Source organism: Lissotriton helveticus, chromosome 6 (assembly GCF_964261635.1).
Source record: "Lissotriton helveticus chromosome 6, aLisHel1.1, whole genome shotgun sequence".
Lineage (NCBI taxonomy): Eukaryota > Metazoa > Chordata > Amphibia > Caudata > Salamandridae > Lissotriton > Lissotriton helveticus.
Window position 1 is genome coordinate 2,117,896,574 of NC_136067.1, and position 19,257 is coordinate 2,117,915,830.

The 19,257-nt window shown below is 47.0% G+C and overlaps 1 protein-coding gene across 1 annotated transcript; it reads right to left on the reverse strand.

Annotated features, from left to right (window-relative positions):
* Window positions 1-10,926: 10,926 nt before the first annotated feature.
* On the reverse strand, window positions 10,927-13,685 carry LOC144762087 (uncharacterized). Its single transcript, XM_078647217.1, has one exon. It carries the CDS (start codon window positions 13,273-13,275, stop codon window positions 11,773-11,775), a length of 1,503 nt encoding a protein of 500 aa, XP_078503343.1. The 5' UTR covers window positions 13,276-13,685; the 3' UTR covers window positions 10,927-11,772.
* Window positions 13,686-19,257: the final 5,572 nt, after the last annotated feature.

A 19,257-nucleotide genomic window follows, 5' to 3' on the forward strand; every position in this document is an offset into this window, starting at 1 on the left:
CGAATCCCGCAAGGTACTGTGTCCGAATCACACCAAAGGGTGTACGCAACGGACCCGAGGGTCCATTTTGTTACTAAGACTTGTTTGCTCATATTTACCATGCAAGAGTCACCCAAGTAGCACGAATAGCACCAAACTTAACATTAAGCACATTTACAGAGAACTCTTTGTCCAAGGCAGTAGTGTGGCCATTTAAAAACGTTATTGTGATCTTGTAATAAGCCTGCCTGCATACTTACATAAAGTCTACTTATTTTTATATAAATCCTAGACTGGTGTTCATTTGTGGTGCAATCCTGAATTACTGTGTATGGTCATAAATGCTTAACTACTGACGCCCTGAAGTTTAGCCTTGTCTGCTCGCGCCACACTACCTAGAGGGTGAGCAGGGGTTATTCTTAGGAATAAGTCCCTTTCCCTGACTAGAGGAGAGTGTCCCTGCTTGTCACAAGTACTTACCAGTGCCAACCAGAGACCCCCAATTCTAACATTGGAGGCAGCGGTGAGGATTTCGAATTTGCATTTATGATTTATGTACAGTAATTGGTGAACACCACATTGTGAGTTCAGACGAATAACGCTGCCACATACTATTGATTTTTGTTTTGCTAAGAAGATCTCCATTTTTGAAAAGTCATGCCTGGCCCAAAGAGTGTAGAAAAGGCAGCATCCATAGTCTCTGGTGGAAGTGAAATGGAAGAAGTAGAGTGGGAAGAGGAGAGGCTGGATTGCTACAACAGAGACCAGCTGAGGGGCTTCTGCCTAAAATTTAAAGTTCCTATCACTGGATGTAAAAACAAACACGAATACCACAGGGCTCTGAAGGCCTGGATTGAGTCAAGGGCACCAGAGAATAGAGTGGAAGTTGAACGCGCAGAAAGTGTCCATGAATTTGGCAGAGTCCTGTCTCCAGAGGAGCTGGCAGACAGGAAGGAAACATGGGCACATGAAAGGGAGATGGCGAGACTTAATGGACAGATGGCAATGGAACAACAAAGATTGGCAAAGGAAGAAAAAAAGATCCAATTGGAACATGAAATGAAATTGAGGGAGTTGGAGCTGAGAGCTAAAAGTTTGGAAATTACTCCCTCTGGTGGCAGCACAACAGCAGTACAGGTACAGTAAAGGGTGTACATGTCAAAGGATGTGGTGAAATAATATTTTCAGAATGATGACATAGGGCAGTGGTTCAGAGCCTAGTCTTCCCACCGGGTCTCTGAGAGAGATTGGGGAATGGGGTTGTGGGGGCTGGTCGTTAGTGAAGGGCGGGACACACTCCTAGATTTGCCCTCTGATGTTTATAATTCTTATCCATTACACAAGAAATACCTAGGGGTCAGTGAAAATATTGTAGCTCAACTGCAAAGATAGATCTTAGAACCACACAGGCACCAGGAGTGGAAAGACAGACCATACAACCAAAGTGAAATAGAAATAAGGGTTCAGAAATATGGGCTGAAAATTCCCATCAGAAGCCACTCTGTACCGCCCTTGGTTACATCATTTGGGTACTCCTTGCCCAGGAGATAGATGAGAACAGTCCATTAGATGTAATAGTGACTGTCCTGAGATGTAAGGTGAGAATGTATCAGTAAAGGGTGGTTTAAAGATTTGAGATTAAGTGTGACTACTGAAAAAAAGCAGTGTAGAGAAATTTAGTGATAAAGGTAAAATTGGATAAAGTTAGGTGGATATGAAATTTTATTGTGTTCCCCTAGTTGTCCAAGATTAAAAACAGAATGAATACAGATTTGAAATAATATCTGTAAGTAGTGGCGGTCAACATGTTTCAGCAAGACTGGAATATTTCCAATGCATTCGTCAGGACCAGATGTATATTCAACTACTGCTTTGTAAAAGTGAAGAAATACTAAAATCAAGATATCACCTGTGTTTCAGGTCATACGTTCAACCACATACCATTAGTTGTGGTTGATGTGCCTCATCCCACCTGGCAGCAGCTCAGGTTTATGGAGCACCGCTCTCTCCGTCGGTGTCTCCCGGCAGTCTTCTGGGCTGTCTGGGGGGGCTCTTATCCCCACATGAAGGAAGCTTTGATGACCAGGTATGGGTTGACTCCTGAATTGTATAGACAGAGGTTCAGGGGGTGTACAAAAATTCCTGGGGGTACCTATGTTGAATATGTAACCTTTTTCTGCAGAGCACTGGATGGTTGGGTGAAGTTCAAGTTCAAGTTCTGGCATTTATAAAGCGCACTACTCACCTAGAGGGTCTCAAGGCGCTAGGGGATGGGGTTCATTATTTGTCGAAAAGCCACGTTTTAAGTTCTTTTCTGAAGGAGATGTGGTTCTGAGCAAGGCGGAGGTGAGTGGGGAGTGAGTTCCATGTCTTGGCAGCCAGGAAGGAGAAGGATCTGCCACCCATGGTGGATTTCCGGATGCGCGGGACTGTGGCGAGGGCATGATTGGACGATCTAAGTTGACGGGTGGGTTTGTAGAAGGACAGTCGAGTGTCGAGGCATTCGGGTCCTAGATTGTAGAGGGCCTTGTGTGCGTGGGTGAGAAGGCGCAAAGTAATTCTTTTGTTGACGGGAAGCCAGTGGAGGTCTTTTAGATGTCTGGTGATGTGATCTTGGCGCGGGATGTCTAATATGAGTCTCGCTGACGCGTTTTGGATGCGCTGGAGTTTTTTCTGTAATTTTGCTGTGATTCCGGCATAAAGTGTGTTACCGTAATCCAGTCGACTCGTGACCAGTGCGTGGGTGACAGTCTTTCTTGTCTCGAGGGGGATCCAGCGGAAGATCTTTTTGAGAATGCGAAGTACGTTGAAGCAGGAAGACGAGACGGCGTTGACTTGTCTGGACATCGAGAGAGAGGAGTCTAGGATGAAGCCAAGGTTACGTGCATGGTCTGTGGGTGTGGGTGCTGCGCCCAGTGCGGAAGGCCACCAGGAGTCGTCCCAAGCTGAGGGGGAAGAACCTAGGATGAGTACCTCCGTTTTGTCTGAGTTGAGTTTTAGGCGGCTATGTATCATCCATTCGGCTACTTCTTTCATGCCTTCGTGCAGATTGGTTTTGGCGGTGTTGGGGTCTTTGGTGAGGGAGAGGATTAACTGGGTGTCGTCGGCGTAAGAGATGATGTTGAGGTTGTGTTGACGCGTGATGGAGGCGAGAGGACTCATGTAGACGTTGAAGAGGGTGGGACTGAGTGAGGATCCTTGAGGTATGCCGCAGATGACTTCGGTGGCCTCTGAATAGAATGGGGGAAGTCGGACTCTTTGAGTTCTCCCAGTGAGGAATGAGATGATCCAGTCCAAGGCTTTTCCTTGTATGCCGATGTTGCTGAGTCGATGTATAAGGGTGCTGTGGCAGACTGTGTCGAAAGCGGCGGAAAGGTCAAGTAGGATGAGGGCCACTGTTTATCCGTTGTCCAGGAGTGCTCGGATGTCGTCGGTCGCTGCAATGAGGGCGGTTTCGGTGCTGTGTTTGGCTCGAAATCCAGATTGAGATGGATCAAGGGAGTTGTTGGATTCAAGGAAGGCGGCGAGCTGGCTGTTGACGGCTTTCTCGATGACTTTGGCCGGGAATGGGAGGAGGGATATGGGTCAGTAGTTTTTAAGTTCAGAGGGGTCTGCTGTGGGTTTCTTCAGAAGGGCGCTGAGTTCGGCGTGTTTCCAGCTTTCTGGAAAGGTGGCAGAGTTGAATGAGCAGTTGATGACATCACGGAGATGGGGGGCGATGATGGAGTCAGCTTTGTTGAAGATGTGGTGGGGGCAAGGGTCAGTGGGCGAGCCAGAGTGGATTGAGTTCATGAGGCGAATGGTGTCTTCAGTGGTGATTGGGTTCCAGGCGCTGAGGTTGTTAGTTGGAGGAGTAGGATCAGAGGGGGGTGGGGAAGGTTGAACGCTTGGAGAATTCTTGAAGCTGTTGTGGATGTCAGCAATTTTGTTGTAGAAGAAGGAGGATAATGCGTTGCAGAGGTCTTGGGAGGGAGTGATGTCGTTAGATGCTGCGGTGGGGTTGGTGAATTCTTTGACGATGTTGAAGAGTTCCTTGCTGTTATGAGTGTTATTGTCGAGACGATCCTTGAATGCTGATTTCTTAGCAGATCGAATCAGTTGGTGGTGTTTGCGGGTGGCTGACTTGAGGGAGGCCATGTTGTCTGAGGTTGGGTTTTTTCTCCATATCTTCTCCAGAGTGCGGCATAGTTTCTTGGATTTTTTAAGGTCATCATTGAACCAGGGAGCCTTTTTGCTGGTTGAATTGATCTGGTGCTTTTTCAGGGGTGCTAATTCGTCAGCACTATGGGTGATCCATTGCTTGAGTTTGGTGGCCGCTTGGTTTGGGTCCAATGGGAGGGTGGGAGGGTTTTGGTTGAGTGATGTGAGGAGTTGCTTGGAGGTGATTTTGTTCCAGTTTCTCCGAGGAATAGGTTGAGGGCGATTGTGGGTTAGGGGGGTTTTGTAGCTGAAGTGAACGCAGCTGTGGTCCGTCCAGTGGAGAACTGTGGTGCGATCGAAGGAGATGTGCTTGCTGGATGTGAAGATAGGGTCGAGCGTGTGTCCGGCTATATGGGTGGGGGTGTCCACAAGTTGTTTGAGTCCGAGATTGGCCAGGTTGTCCAGAAGGGTGGTGGTGTTGCTGTCAAGTTTGTTGTCAAGGTGGTAGTTGAGGTCTCCTAGAAGAATGTAGTTCTCGGAGGCTAGGGCGTGTGGGCTGACGAAGTCCGTGATGACATCGCTGAATTGGGTGCGGGTACCTGGAGGCCTGTAGATGAGGGTGCATCTCAGTGTGGTCCTGGGGTCGGTGTGGATCTGAAAGTGGAGATGTTCGGCGGTTGTAAGATTGTCGTCGGAGCTGGTTGTGATTTTGATGGTGTTCCTGTGGATGATGGCGATGCCTCCTCCTGTTTGATTGGTGCGGTGGGTGAAAGGTAGCAAAGTTGATGATTATCAAGGCCTCTTTGACCTAATTGAATGGTAACACTTGTCCAGTAATTGTTTTCCTGAGCTACGCCAGCACCTGATTGATAGCAAGCTGACTAACCCTAGGAAGCTTGCTGAGGAGGCGGACCGCTGGGTCAGCACCAGGGTCCACATGGGTCACATGGGAGACTCCGCCAAGGGTGGGCAGGGTCCCCAGCAGAAGAATGGTGGGGACAGGGGTAAACAGAAGGAGTTCCAAAGAGGGCCCCAAAGGAATCCCCTAGGGAACCAAGGGAAAGGTTCTCAGCCTCCCCCACCTCAGAAGCGGACCGGGCCCGCCAAGTAATCTTGTTCAGAGAGGGCCCCCGAAGTGTTATAAGTGTGGCAAACTGGGTTATTTTGCCAATGATCTCAAGTGTTGACTTTTTGGTAAACCAGCACCCACTGGTGCTCCACCCCGGCAGGTGGGTAGTGTAGCCTTTGGGGAGGAGGTAGAAGTCCAAGGTGGGTGGGACCCCGTTCAGATGACCCTAGTTTCTTTAGGAGACAGTGAGATGGTCCCTGAGAACCAACTGCCCCCTAACACTCAGAAGTATGGGCAGTGGGTGACCGTCAATGGCCAAAGGGTGGAGGCTCTTAGAGATACAGGAGCCAGCGTGACGGCTGTCAAGCAGCACCTGGTGTCTCAAGAGCAGGTGGTCCCCCATGCATTTTGCTGTGTTGTCAATGCTGACAACACTGAGAGTCGTTGTCCTAAGGCTCAGGATCTCTTTGAGTGGGGGGGTCTCTGGTACTCTGCAAGTAGCTGTGAGAACTGCCACGCCTGTAGACTGTTTGCTAGGGAACGACTTGGAGAGCTCCCCTTGGGAAAAGGTGGAGAAGACAACTCACCTGAGGATGGTGGGTTTGCCTGACTGGGCGTGCGTGACCACCCGGTCCATGGCAGCCAGTAGGGGTGCTCAAGAGGTCCCAGAGCCTGAGGGAGAGGCCCAGGAACCAGCCTTAGAGAGAGGGCACAGGAGGCACAGGGAACCGGCCCCTGAAGTTCCCACGGCACAGGAGGAAGCAGACCTTGAGGGGGATGCCCTGGAGCCTACCGGGGAACAGATAGCTGAACTAGGGACCTACCTGAACTGACCCATTGGCAGCAAGAAGGAGGCCCCTCCAGGGAAGAATTCTGCAGGGAGCAGAAAGAATGCCCCTCTCTCGTGGGTCTGCGGCAGCAGGCTGCAGACCAGGCTAACAGTGATAAGTCTGGGTCACATTTCATTTATTGGGAGAATGACCTCCTGTATTCAGAGCCTAGGGTTGCTGAACCTGGGTCGGCCCGTGTGCTGGTGGTACCCATTGGCAGGGCATTTGGGGCACGGCAAGACCTTTGAAAGGCTTGTCACCCACTTTCATTGGCCCCAAATGCGAAGGAGCTCAGATGCTCATTGTAGGACCTGCCAGACTTGCCATGCAAGTGGATAAAGTGGGAGGAAGCAAAAGGCTCCTCTCCAGCCATTCCCTGTAGTCAGTACCTGTTGGACTTGGCCCTTCTGGCGGGTTCCCCCCTGAACTTTTTGCCCTTTTGATGTTACATACTTGTGGTGATTTCTGGTCCTTGGGCACTTTAGCACTGCGGCGCAGTGTGGGGTGCGTGCGCTCTCTGAGTGCGTGTGTGAGATTGGCCTGCCCTCCCGTTGGAATGCATGGGGGACTGGAGGACTTTGCTGTGTGCTATTCCTGGAACGCCTTTGGCCCTTCTTCCCAGCTTCCAGGACCTTTTGTAAGATGGGAGCGCTGGGCTCCTTTTCCTTGTGGCCCTGTGAGAGGAAGCCCCCAGCGTGGGGATTCCCCCGTGTCCCCTTCGTCGCAGGTGCCCACCCTGCATTGTGCCCGTGTTTTTATATTTTAAATGGCAGGAGCCCACCCTGCTTTGTCATCCACTTCGGAGGGAGCCTACCCCTCATTTGATCTCTTTTGAACTTGTTTATTTGTTTTTGCGTGTGCCCACCCCGCTTTTTATAGTTTACTCGAGGGAGCCTACCCCTCTTTTCGGCTGAGTTCACCGCCGCGGCGGAAGTCAGGCGCCTCTCACCAGGGACATGGGCGGGGCCTGGCGCACTTCGTTTCCGTTTCCCCCCCTCTGCCTGGGGGGGAAGGTGTGCTGCATGGGAGGTTCCGGAGAAGGGGAAAGAAAAGGAGCATGGCGGATCGGCAGGGCTCCCATGAGCGAACGGAGCGCTGCCGCCTCGAGAAGTGGTCCCCGGGGAAGTGCGGCGCAGCGAGGCCCGACAAGGCTTTCCGGAGTGAGAGAGCCCCGCCCTCTGCCGCCGCGCCGAGAAAAGCACCAGCGCCGCCGCATCTGTGGCGCCAGGAGCCGGTGAGTCACGAGGGAGTCCAAGGGGGTGGGAGAGAGACAGTCAGAGCGGCCCCGTGTGCTCAGTGGGCTGCTCCAACATAGGCTGCATTATTCAGAGGGCCCCCGTGGGGGTCCCAAGGCCCTGAGGGGCCCGTGCTGGCCAGGAACCATAGCGAGGCTCCATGAGCGGACCCACCATTTTGGGATGCTCCAACGTTTTGCCTGATTAGTTTGGGGATAACCCTGCAAAAAGGGCCACGTCTAACAGTCCTCAATACCTGGGTGTTTGAATAAGCCTACAGGACCTGCAAGCGCCTGGATACCCTATTGGGCGATTAGCCGCGCTTTATAAATCCTGCTCGATTGAAGCCTTGATCACCGTGGAATTAACAGTTATCGTTACATAAACAAGTAAAGCGAAGCAAACTGTTTATTTATAGCCTCTATCCAAGTATCAATGTCTTCGGGATGGTGAAACACTGAACTATCAATTGCCCCTTCTGTCCATTCAATGACTGAAGATTTATTTTCATATACTTTCCACTGTGGCTCTTCGGTTACCAAATGGGCCCATACAGTTTAGTAGTATTATGTTTTTTATCATTGTTACTTGGTGGGAGCCCAGTCGGAGAAGAGCGTGGTACAGTGCTGTTGAATTTGTCATGACAGTTTATTATAGTAGACTCTGGAACAGGAAAAGGGCTTTGTCAAGATGCTTAGTCACCATAAGTCAGCTTTGTAAACAGGACACATCACTGGAGTGTCATCCCGTCACCACAACCAGCAGTGACATCGCAGACCACTTCAATCTAAGTATGCGGGCATAGAGTTGATGAAATTGATACAATGTCTCTTGCGTTTTGTTTCTGGTTTAAAATTAGCATTGTGCTTATTAACATAACCAAAAGAAGCACAAATGCTAGAGGGAATTTGGAATGAGTAAAAAATGTAACCCCAGTCAAGAGATCTAGTTTAAATCCATTGTTATTTCGCTCACCATGCCACGCCAGGTTAGACCCTGCCATATGCAAACCATTGGCTCTGCTCCTCATGGGAACAGTCCAGCTCGAGCAGCAAAGCCAGGTCCTCCCTGGGCCAGAAACAAGCATCCTGGGACCGGTTTCGGGATATCAATCCTCATCTGTCAGCTTCAATCCAGTGCACAGTGAGCCCGGAAACCAGTCTGGGCATACTCTTGGCCTTTTATATGGTTCATCCCCAGGGTGGGCTTTCCTATGGTACAGTGGCTGTTTGGTTCCCTTCTAATAAATGCCTTGTCACTTTCTGTACATTCATACGGTTACTTCTTCAAGAAAACTTTGTCACATTCTCCAGGAACTGTCCCCAAGTTTTGCAAAGCCATTCCTCACTTCAACACCCAACTCGCCCTTGCCTCTGAACACTACATATTCTTAGGAGATCTCAACTTCCACATGGAAGAACTTAGTGATGCCAGCACTGACAACCTTATAGAAAGCATGAGCAACATCGGCCTCACCCAACTCATCATCGACCCAACGCACATCGTAGGGCACATGCTTGACTCCATCTTCATCTCCAGTGAAACAATCAAGTACCACCATGACAGAGAACTCACCTGGACCGAACACTCCATTGTCCACTTCACCATCACAGGGCACAACGCCACAGAAAACAAGGCCAAACCACCCAGCAAACCTCAGCACAACTTGAAAACTGTCTCAGACAAGAACTGGAACAACACTCTCCATGCCAACTGACCAGACACAGCTCCAGACCTTAAACAGGCCATCAAGAACTTCACAGACTGGATCACTGACTATGTCACCCCAGCCGAGCCGAACAAGATCAGAGAATCTACGAAATGTGTCAACTTGTGTACCTTGGAACTTGAGACCTCTCAATGAGACTACTGTTGGTTAGAAAGAATATGGCGTACCAGTAAGGATCCAGTGCACTACACCACCTTCAGGACAGCGATCAACCACTACCCCCTCCTCCTTAAGCCCTTCGCTGTGGGGTGTTTCCCCCCGCTGTGCGAGGGGGCCGTGCGCGGCGCAGCTGTGCTGGTGACGAGCTTGGCTCGTCATGAGGCACAGCGGAGCTGCCCTCATGACGAGCTGAGCTCATCACAACCACACCCGTTTTTGGAACATTCAGCACAGCGGGGAAATGATCCCCGCGTGCGAACGTTCCAACGGCTGTGAAGAGCTCAGCTCATCATGAGTACAGCTCAACTGTACTTCATGACGAGTAGAGCTCGTTAGCAGCATGGGAGGGGTTAAACAAGCGAAGAAGAGTGCCCTCACATGCTGCATAGAGATCAGCTCAAACCACAGCAATGAGCTCTTCGCCAATGTTAGGGAATTCAGCATGCTTCCACTGAGAATATCATAACTCCCTTCTGGGATCTGTGGGACATGCTTGCTGACTACTTACATCCGAAGATCGCAGTCATCTACAGGGACTTTGAAACTCAGCTCTCTGCAAGGGACAGCCTCAACATCCTCACACCCACTGACACTAACTCCACCATATTGGAATTCAAGGAAATGCCCTCAAATGGATTGAATACTACCTCACCAGAAAAACTCTCACAATCAGACTCCCGCCCTACTCCTGAACCCAAGGACAGCACCCCACAAGGATCCTCAAGTAGCCCCCCCCCTTCTTCTAAACTTACATGACACCCCTAGCCAACATTGTCAGTTCGCACAGGCTGAAGGTCATCTTCTACACCGACTACACCCACCTCACTACCTCCAGAGACAACTTACATAGGTGACTGGCCAACATCACCAACTGCATGAAGCACAACTGCCTAAAACTGAACACAAACAAAACAGAAGTCCTCATCTTCAGTAACCATGCATCTCCTTGAAGCAAGGCATTGGGGCAAGCAGAATCTGGTTTCTTCCCCTTCCCTACTGACCATGCCAGAGAATACAGCATTGTCCTGGACAACAAGCTCTCTATGAAGAAGCAAATCAACATGATCTCCGCCATCTGCATCCTACAATGCAAATGTGCCGCAAGATCTTTAGATGGCTCCCCACCAGACACCTGCATTCCGCCTCCCTCTTCCTAGCTTAAACTTCAAGAGTCTAAAGCACCCGGCATGGAGGCCGCTCTTACTCCCACCTGGCAGCAAAAACCTGGAATGAACTCCCCCTGCACCTGAAATCTGCCTCATCACTGAATCTGGAAAGGACTCAAGACTTGGCTGTTCAACTGATCGGCCCCTCCGGACTACAATTCTTCACCCAGCTCCCTGAAAACCTCACTGATGATTTGCTGCGCTTAATACCCATTGATTGATTTAGTCTGTACATTCATATAGATTTTTCTCAGTGAGGACTTTCTGATGTGGTTTTAACTCTCCCTTGCCAATACATGCCTTGCTAAATTCAGTGCGGTCTTTAGGGTTGACTTTCGATGTCGAGTTAGCTCTCCATTTATGAATGCATGGTCACATTCAATACATTTATAGAGTTTCTCTCCTGTGTGAACATTCTGATCTATTACATTTTGTTTGTAATCGATCCCTTGTCACATTCTATTCATTAATAGGGTTTCTCTCTAGTGTGTATTTGTTTATGCTGCATTAGGTTATTCTTCCTGTGGGAGACTTTATTAAACTCTGTACATACATTGGATTTCTTGCCATGTAGATTTTCAGATTTCACTTCAGTTTTCCATTTATTATGAATGCTTTATGGTTTCAGTACATACATATATTTTCTTCCATGTGTGAACTTCCTGATCTTGTATTACATTTTGCTTTGTAATAAATCCCTTGTCACATTCTGTAAATTCATGTGGTTTCTCCCCAGTGTGAACGCTGATATTGCTTTAACTCTCCCTTCATAATAAATACCTTCTCACATGCAGTGCAGCGGAATGGTCACCCTCCAGTCATATCGTTTCTCACCAGTGTAGAATTTCTGTTGTAGTATTTATCTTTGCCTAGTAATACATTTATTTTTGCATTATGTACATTCATAGGGTTTCTCTCCTACGTGGACTATCTGATGTTGCATAAGATGCAACTTTCTAATAAATGCCTTCTCACATTCAGTGCAGTTTAATGGACTCTCTCCGTTGGGGATTTTCTAATGTTGCTTCTGCTCTCCTTTGGTTATAAATGCTTTGTCACATTCAGTGCATTCATATGGTTTCTCCCCAGCGTGAACTCTCTGTTTCTATAGCTATCTATGTTTTATAAATCCTTTGCCACATTCTGTACACTGATATGGTTTCTCTCCAGCGTGGATTTTCTGAAGTAGTGTTAGCTCTTTCTTTGTTATAAATGCTTTTTCACATTTTGTATATTTATAGGAGTTCTCCCCAGAGTGGATATTTTGATGTCGCTTCAGCTATATGTTTTTTCTAAATGCTTTTTCGCATTCTGTACATTGATATGGTCTCTCCCACCATTGTGAATTTTTTGATGTCGCTTTAGTTCTCCATTTCTTATAAATGGTTTGTCACATTTTCTACATTGGTATGGTTTCTCTCCAGTGGATTTTCTGATGTAGCTTTAGCGCTCCATTTATTATAAATCACTTGTCATGTTCTGTACATTGGTATGGTTTCTCCCTAGTGTGGATTTTCTGATGTCGCTTTAGCTTTCCATTTGATATAAATGCTTTGTCACATTCTGTACATTTAAATGGTTTCTTCCCAGTGTGGATTTTCTGATGTTCCATTAGATGTGACTTTCTGATGAAAGCCTGGTCACATTCTGTACATTGGTAAGGTTTCTCCCCGGTATGGATTTTCTGATGTCGCTTTAGTTCTACATTTCTTATAAATGCTTTGTCACATTCTGTACATTGGTATGGTTTCTCCCCAGTGTGGATTTTCTGATGTAGCTTTAGCGCTCCATTTATTATAAATCCCTTGTCACATTCTGTACATTGGTATGGTTTCTCCCTAGTGTGGATTTTCTGATGTCGCTTTAGCTTTTCATTTGCTGTAAATGTTTTGTCACATTCTGTACATTTATATGGTTTCTTCCCAGTGTGCATGTTCAGATGTTCCATTAGATGTGACTTTCTAATGAATGCCTGGTCACATTCTGTACATTGGTAAGGTTTCTCCCCAGTGTGGATTTTCTGATGTCGCTTTAGTTCTCCATTTCCCATAAATGCTTTGTCGCGTTCTGTACATTGGTATGGTTTCTCCCCAGTGTGGATTTTCTGATGTTGCTTTAGCGCTCCATTTATTATAAATCTCTTGTCACATTCTGTACATTGGTATGGTTTCTCCCCCGTGTGGATTTTCTGATGTCGCTTTAGCTCTGGATTGCTTATAAATGCTTTGTCACATTCTGTACATTGATATGGTTTCTCCCCAGTGTGGATTTTCTGATGTCGCTTTAACTTTCCATTTGCTATAAATGCTTTGTCACATTCTGTACATTTATATGGTTTCTTCCCAGTGTGGATTTTCTGATGTACCTTTAGTTCTCCATTTGATATAAATGATTTGTCACATTCTGTACATTGATATGGTTTCTCCCCAGTGTGGATTTTGTGATGTCGCATTAGCGTTCCATTTCTTATAAATGCTTTGTCACACTCAGTACATTTATATGGTTTCTCCCCAGTGTGGATTTTCTGATGTAGCTTTAGCTCTCCATTTCTTGTAAATGCTTTGTCACATTCTGTACATTTATATGGTTTCTCCCCAGTGTGGATTATCTGGTGTTGCTTTAGCTCTCCAAGTATTATAAATGCCATATCACATTCTGTACATTTATATGGTTTCTCCCCAGTGTGGATTTTGTGATGTCGTTTTAGTTGTCCATTCATTACAAATGCTTTGTCACATTCTATACATTTATACGGTTTCTCCCCGGTATGCATTAGTTGATGCTGCTTTAGGTTCTTCTTCCTTATGAACACTTTATTACAGTCAATACATTTATATGGTTTCTCTCCAGTGTGGATTTTGTAATGCTGCCTTAGATTCTTCTTCCTATGGAAATCTTTATTACATCCTGTACATTTATATGGTTTCTCCTCTACATGGACACTCTGATGCTGTATTAGGTCTTTCATGGCAAAGAAAACTTTTCCACCGTCAGTCAATCAATATGGTTCTTCACCAGTATGATTTTCTGATGTGGCAATTGCTCTTTCTCTCCCTAATAAATGTGTTGTCACTTTCTAGATATTCATACGGTTTCTCTTCTATGTGTTTTTTCTGATCCAGGTTAGCTCTTCCCTCTTAATGAGAACCTTATCAGACCTGCTTCAGTACGTCAGTGTGGTATTTCGTCAATGTATACCAGGTGAACCCTAAGAGCCAAGTACAGACCACATTGGGGAGTTTGGGTTTTCTGCGTTAGAAACAGACTTTGGCAAGGCATTAGCCTTCAAGGGAAAAATGTTCAAGGTGTACTGTTTTTACATCACTTCCTACGCAAGTGATGTTTAATGCCTTCACCTCTTTTGTTCTTTACTGCATTTATTTCACCTGTTTGAAAAAAAATTAAAAACACTGGATAAGCTTAAATGGTGGGTCCATCACGAAAATCTATTGGCATTTAATGAGACATTTAATTGACCACATACACAAGAGCGCTGAAGAATTTCTAGATTACACTTTCAATGTAAAGATGCAATAGGCAGAGCAAGGGCATACGATCCTCCCTAACGCCCTCCTATCACGGAGTGTGGACTCAAGGAGAAACCAAGACTCCAGTTGAGTCTTTTGTCAGCGGTTCTGTGTAGATCCATAAGTGTTGGATTTGATGGGGCCAGAGACTCAGCATTTACGTACAAATGTGCCTTTGATGTGAGGGAAACTTCAAAGAGTGGTTTTGAAGTGCACCAGTATCTCTTCCAATCCAGCACTCACTCCAGACTACCAAAGGGAGTTATCATTTCTTTGTATGGGGTCAGTATACTACCCTGTGAAGGGTAAGAGTAGGCCCCTTCCTCCCATCTGCCTAGAAAGACCCATTGGGATGCAGATGGATGCAGATAAGTGCTAAATCTTACTTTTCTATCTTTATTTCGATCGCTTGGATCATAAAAGATGTACATCATAGATTAAAAAACATTTGTGAATAGTACATGTTCATAAAACAGGAATTAAAAGAAAATCATTACAATTGTCATCTTATTGTACAGGTTCAAAGTGCTGGTGCAGGATACAAATCCGACTGCTACATACTATAAAAAGTCACATTTCTATTAATTAGTAAAAGCAATTACAGATCATTCCGGTTTAGGCTAATCTGTGCAATAAATTATTATGAAGCCTGCACCAAATCTGTATCAGAATTCAAAGTGTAACGAGTGCGCTTATGCCACATCGCAGTTAAAAATTTAGCTATCACAAACACAGTTGAAGGTGATAAATCCGTCTTAAGTATTCTGTAGGCTGGAATGCAATGCCTGAAACCTATGTTTTTAAGGAGAGGAACAAGCCAATACTTTCTCGGTTTTTGATAAGCTTTACAGAAGAATAAAATGTGTATTTAATTTTCCAGCTGAGATGGACATGCAGGGCATTGCTTGGCGGAGGAAGAGAGGGACCAGGTACTTGTGAATGCTCTGAGGGGGAGAGTGCCATACCTCCAGTGTAAATATAATTTCCTAGTCAAGGCCGGGCAGATGCCATCAAGGACATGTTCCAGGTGGTAGGAGTCTTTAAATTGAATAAATGACCTTGTTAGAGACCCCAACCGCATGTTCCCTAGTAAAATGTTTAATTTTAAGTCATAATATTCCTTAGATAAATGTTTGCGTGAAACCTTGCTGCAAGCGTTTTCAGGGTCTAACCATAGTTCTGGCCTTCCCAGATTCTCGCATATCTTTTTTACATATTTTAACCAGGGGATCTTCGTTGTATTTGATAAGCTTAAAATCTCTTTCAGCTCCATCCTATATGTCAAGAGCTCTGGAGTGGTCCAAAGTAGTCGCCAGAATGATAGTGGTTTTAAACCCAATTCTTCCTCTATTGATCTGAGGCCCAAGTCAAGTCTAAGAGGGAGAAGCGGGGTGCTAGAAGGTAGGGCTGCCAGCTGCCTGATGAACTTGTTTTCTGTGGTCATCAAGTTTAGGACAGGTGTATGCCCCCCCAGTTCTCCGCCATGTGTGACTGCCCCCCTCGCCTGCATTTTGTAGATTTTGAGCACTGAGCCGAGGGGTTTATAAGTCGATCTATTTGATATTCTATAGATACCACCTGTTAGCTGCGCCAATTTAAGATTGGCCTTTATTCGGTGAGTATCCCAGGTCATATTTTGATTGAGAGTCACCCCTAAATACTCGAATGTGTGGACCCTCTCTAGTCTCCGTGTGCCTATAGTTGGGTTAGGGTGAGTTGAGGATGGGGGGTTAAAAATCATATATTTAGTTTTCAGAGCATTAATCTCCAGCCCCCGCTCCCCGCAGAATGACACGAAACCATCCAGGACTCGTTGTATCCCCATCGGGGATTTGGACAGCAGCAGGGTGTCGTCCACAAACATGATTGCTGGCACCCTGCTGCCGTTAAGCCTTGGGGCATCAATATCATTAATCCTAGTTAGGTGGGAGATTACCCCGTTGACAAAGAGACAGAACAGCGTAGGTGCGAGCACACAACCCTGTCTCCCCCTCTGTCAACGGGGAATCTTGCTGAAAGCATCCCATTCCTACCACACCTGACCCGTGCAAAGTTTTCTTGGTGGAGTCTTATCAAAATATTCAAGATATCAAGTGGAATGCCCAACTCCGCTAGCACGGACCACAGTTTTTGTCTTGACACCAGATCGAAGGCGGCACGCAAGTCTACAAAGACCGTATATAGGCTGCCGCCTTTGATTATAGTAGTTTTCCAAAATAGGAGATTAAGACGAAAGATCTGATCCATTGTTGAGGTTTTCTTTCTGAATCCTGTCTGGTAAGGGCTCAGAATAGCAAACTCTTCAATTCAATCTTGGAGGCGATCTAGTATCAGTTTCCCGAATAGCTTTTGTGACACATCGATGAGGCTGGAAGGCCTGTAATTGGCTGGTAGCAGAGGTGAACCCTTCTTAAAAATAGGGACAATCTCTGCCCCCAGCCAAGTACAGGGCACCTCCATGCCCCTCAATACGGCATTGACGATCGTCAGCAGGTAAGGAGCCCATACGTCTGGCTCTTGCTTAAAAAGGTCACCCGGGAGCCCATCCAGGCCAGGAGCTTTGCCAGATGCAAGCCTAGAAATAGCAACTCGGACCTCTTCCTCAGTAAAAAGATCCCCCTCCAGTTGTGGGCCAATAGTTGGTAATGGGTGAGTTAGGGCCCCATCTGTATCCACGTCAGCTCCAGTATAAAGAGCTTGAAAGTCTTCTTGCCGGACCCTGGCTGAAATATTAGGTTCGAAGGCCGAAAGTGGCTCATCGGACCACGTATTTACAATTCGCCAGAATTTACGTGAGTCCCTGTCTGCTAATGTGACGGTGAGATTCTCCCATTTATCCTGATCCCATTCTGCATTAGCATGGGCGATCAAGCGCTTGTAGTCCCTTCTCCTTGCCTGTATTACAGATCTGTTGCTATCTTGCTTTAGGGAAATCAATAGATCTGCTTTAGCCTTTCGGCAGGCGGCGTTGCACCACGTAGGGCGGTGGCGCATGCTACCCCCGATTTTTACTGGGGAAAAAAAAACTTCAGCGATATTCTTAATAAGGTCCTCATGAGCGGACCAAAGTTTTTTATGCATCTCATGGGCGTTGGATTGCGCCACTAGTACACTCACCTTTTCGAGTATGGGAATAGCACAGCCACACAACTCTGAGACCTTTTCTGGGTTAGTGGCTACTTTTTCCCACCTCACTCTACGTCTGTTGTTTGCCAGGGACAACCCTATAGTGGGCACATCTTCGCCATCCCTATGTTCATTATCTAGACCGGGGAGAGAGTATTCTAATTCAAGCGCATTATGATCGCTCTCATCCCTCGCTATCACCCTAAAGTCCTTGATTTTAGACCAGGAGGACAATTGGACTAGAATATAGTCCAATCTTGACTCCTTCCCCACTTTATTAAATGTACATTTAGAGGGGATGTCTGAATTCAGACGCCCATTACAGGCCCTAATAGAGTGTTTGAGGGTTAAGGCGGTGATCTGAACTGCTAAAGGTGTCCAGGCTCTGGGGTGAGGGGCCACCGTGGGAGGTACTAGCCACAGCGAGTCCTCCTCCATTGAAGTTCCATCTAGTAATCCTGTTAGTGGCTCGAAGTGGCAGTTCAGATCGCCCCCCCATCACGAAGGGTGTATCCCTGGCAATATCATTGAGGAAGGTTGAAAGTTCCTCGATGGTACTTGACTCCCGGGTTATGTTCACCGGCCTAGAGTAAACATTTACCACTGCCAGTTTGATGGAATTGGGCCTTTCCATGAGGACGCATTGAACGTCCTCGGAAGCTGTGGGGTGATATGTAGCCTTGCAACCCAGGTGGGTTGCCACCCAGATGGCAAGGCCACCAGAGGGACGCCCCTTGCCCCCCCATCGAGCAGGAATGGAAAATGCAGCAAAACCAGGGCGATTATGTTCCTCTCTTGCCCAAGTTTCTTGGAACATACAGACATCCTTAGAGTCTATAAATGTGCTCCAGTCTTCGGAATCGAGCTTATTTCCCAAGCCAGCCAGGTTCCAAGACAGTATCTTTAATGGAGCAGGTTACGGTTTGATTTAGTTCCCCCTGTTTGGCTGAAGGTTGTATGTTTCTAGATGGTGGCCCAGGTGGTTTGGGATTAGAAAGGAACTTGGGGTAACCCCCTGGCCGATTGGGCTAACCGGCGATGCTACGTTTTGAATTAGATCCTCCTGTCTAGCTGAATGTTGCATATTTCTAGGTGGTGGCCCAGATATGGAGCGTTGGCATTCCTTATCATACTGTAGTTCTACGCGGGACTTGATCCCTAGGATGCGAGAGGTGCATCGACTAGGAGAGATGATCTTGCCCGCTTGCTCCCCCCTGAGTCGATGATGAGCCACCCCCCTCCTTAGTGGGTGGAGTCAGTCAATCATATCCAGGCAGCTCAACCTATTATATAATGTGGTATGGGCAGGCTTCTGAACTATCGGACGGTGGAATTCTCCTCTCTCCCTGCTTCCCCAACCTCTCCCTCTCATAGGGACTAAATCCCATCCCTCCTCCTCCCGAGCATTGCACCAGGGTGGGTAAAAAAAGGATAGGGGTAAGGACTGGATAGATGTCCCTTGGTCACGGTATAGCCACCCACATGATCCCTGAAATTGATCAGGACACAGTCCCCTTTGATAGATTTCTTTGTGTTACCTAGCCAGGGGACTCTTCTTACCATAAGTACCTCGCTCGCTATTCCTAGGGGAAGGGGTCTATTTAGGGTAAGCCAATTGGTTGCCTTGTTTTTTAATGAGGTGACATATTCTTTAATCTCTGGTTTTAATTCCGGTATACCTTCAAGGATAACTATGAATGGGCTGGCCTCAGGGGGGAGGTCCATAGACATAATCTTATTTGTTTTGTCAGCCACCCCCTGGTTAGATTTAATACTAGACTCAGGGTGATTAGTTGTAGTTACACCTTCATTAGGTTGGGAAGTTACAGGGAGGGTGGTGGACGGCTGTGGTTTTAGAGTGTTTGGAGCTATTCTAGCATCCTTGATGGAGGTTGCTGTTGTTATACCCCTCTTGTTCTTAGATACGGCCCCACCCCTGTCAGCCTTGTTATCTATTTTAAGACCATCAATTATTAGCGGCGAGGTTTTCTCTATAGTTGTCAGTCGAGCTTCAATCCTGGTTAAACAGGCTTCTAAGGGACTAAGCAGTGAACTCAGGAGAGCGCCAATATTGGCGATGGTAATAGCACCTCCTTCCGTTGTTATGGGACTAGAGTTCACCTGCTCAGTAACTCGCGTAGGTGGAGTGGTTAGGGATATTGTTGTAGTATCATTAGGGGGTAGGGGTACAGTTTTGCTGTGTTCCGAGGTGTTGGCCTCCCCTAAGTTGTTGTGCATGGCAACTTTTGCCTTACGACCCCCAGGGTTTTGGACCCCTTTTCCTTTTGGGTACTGCT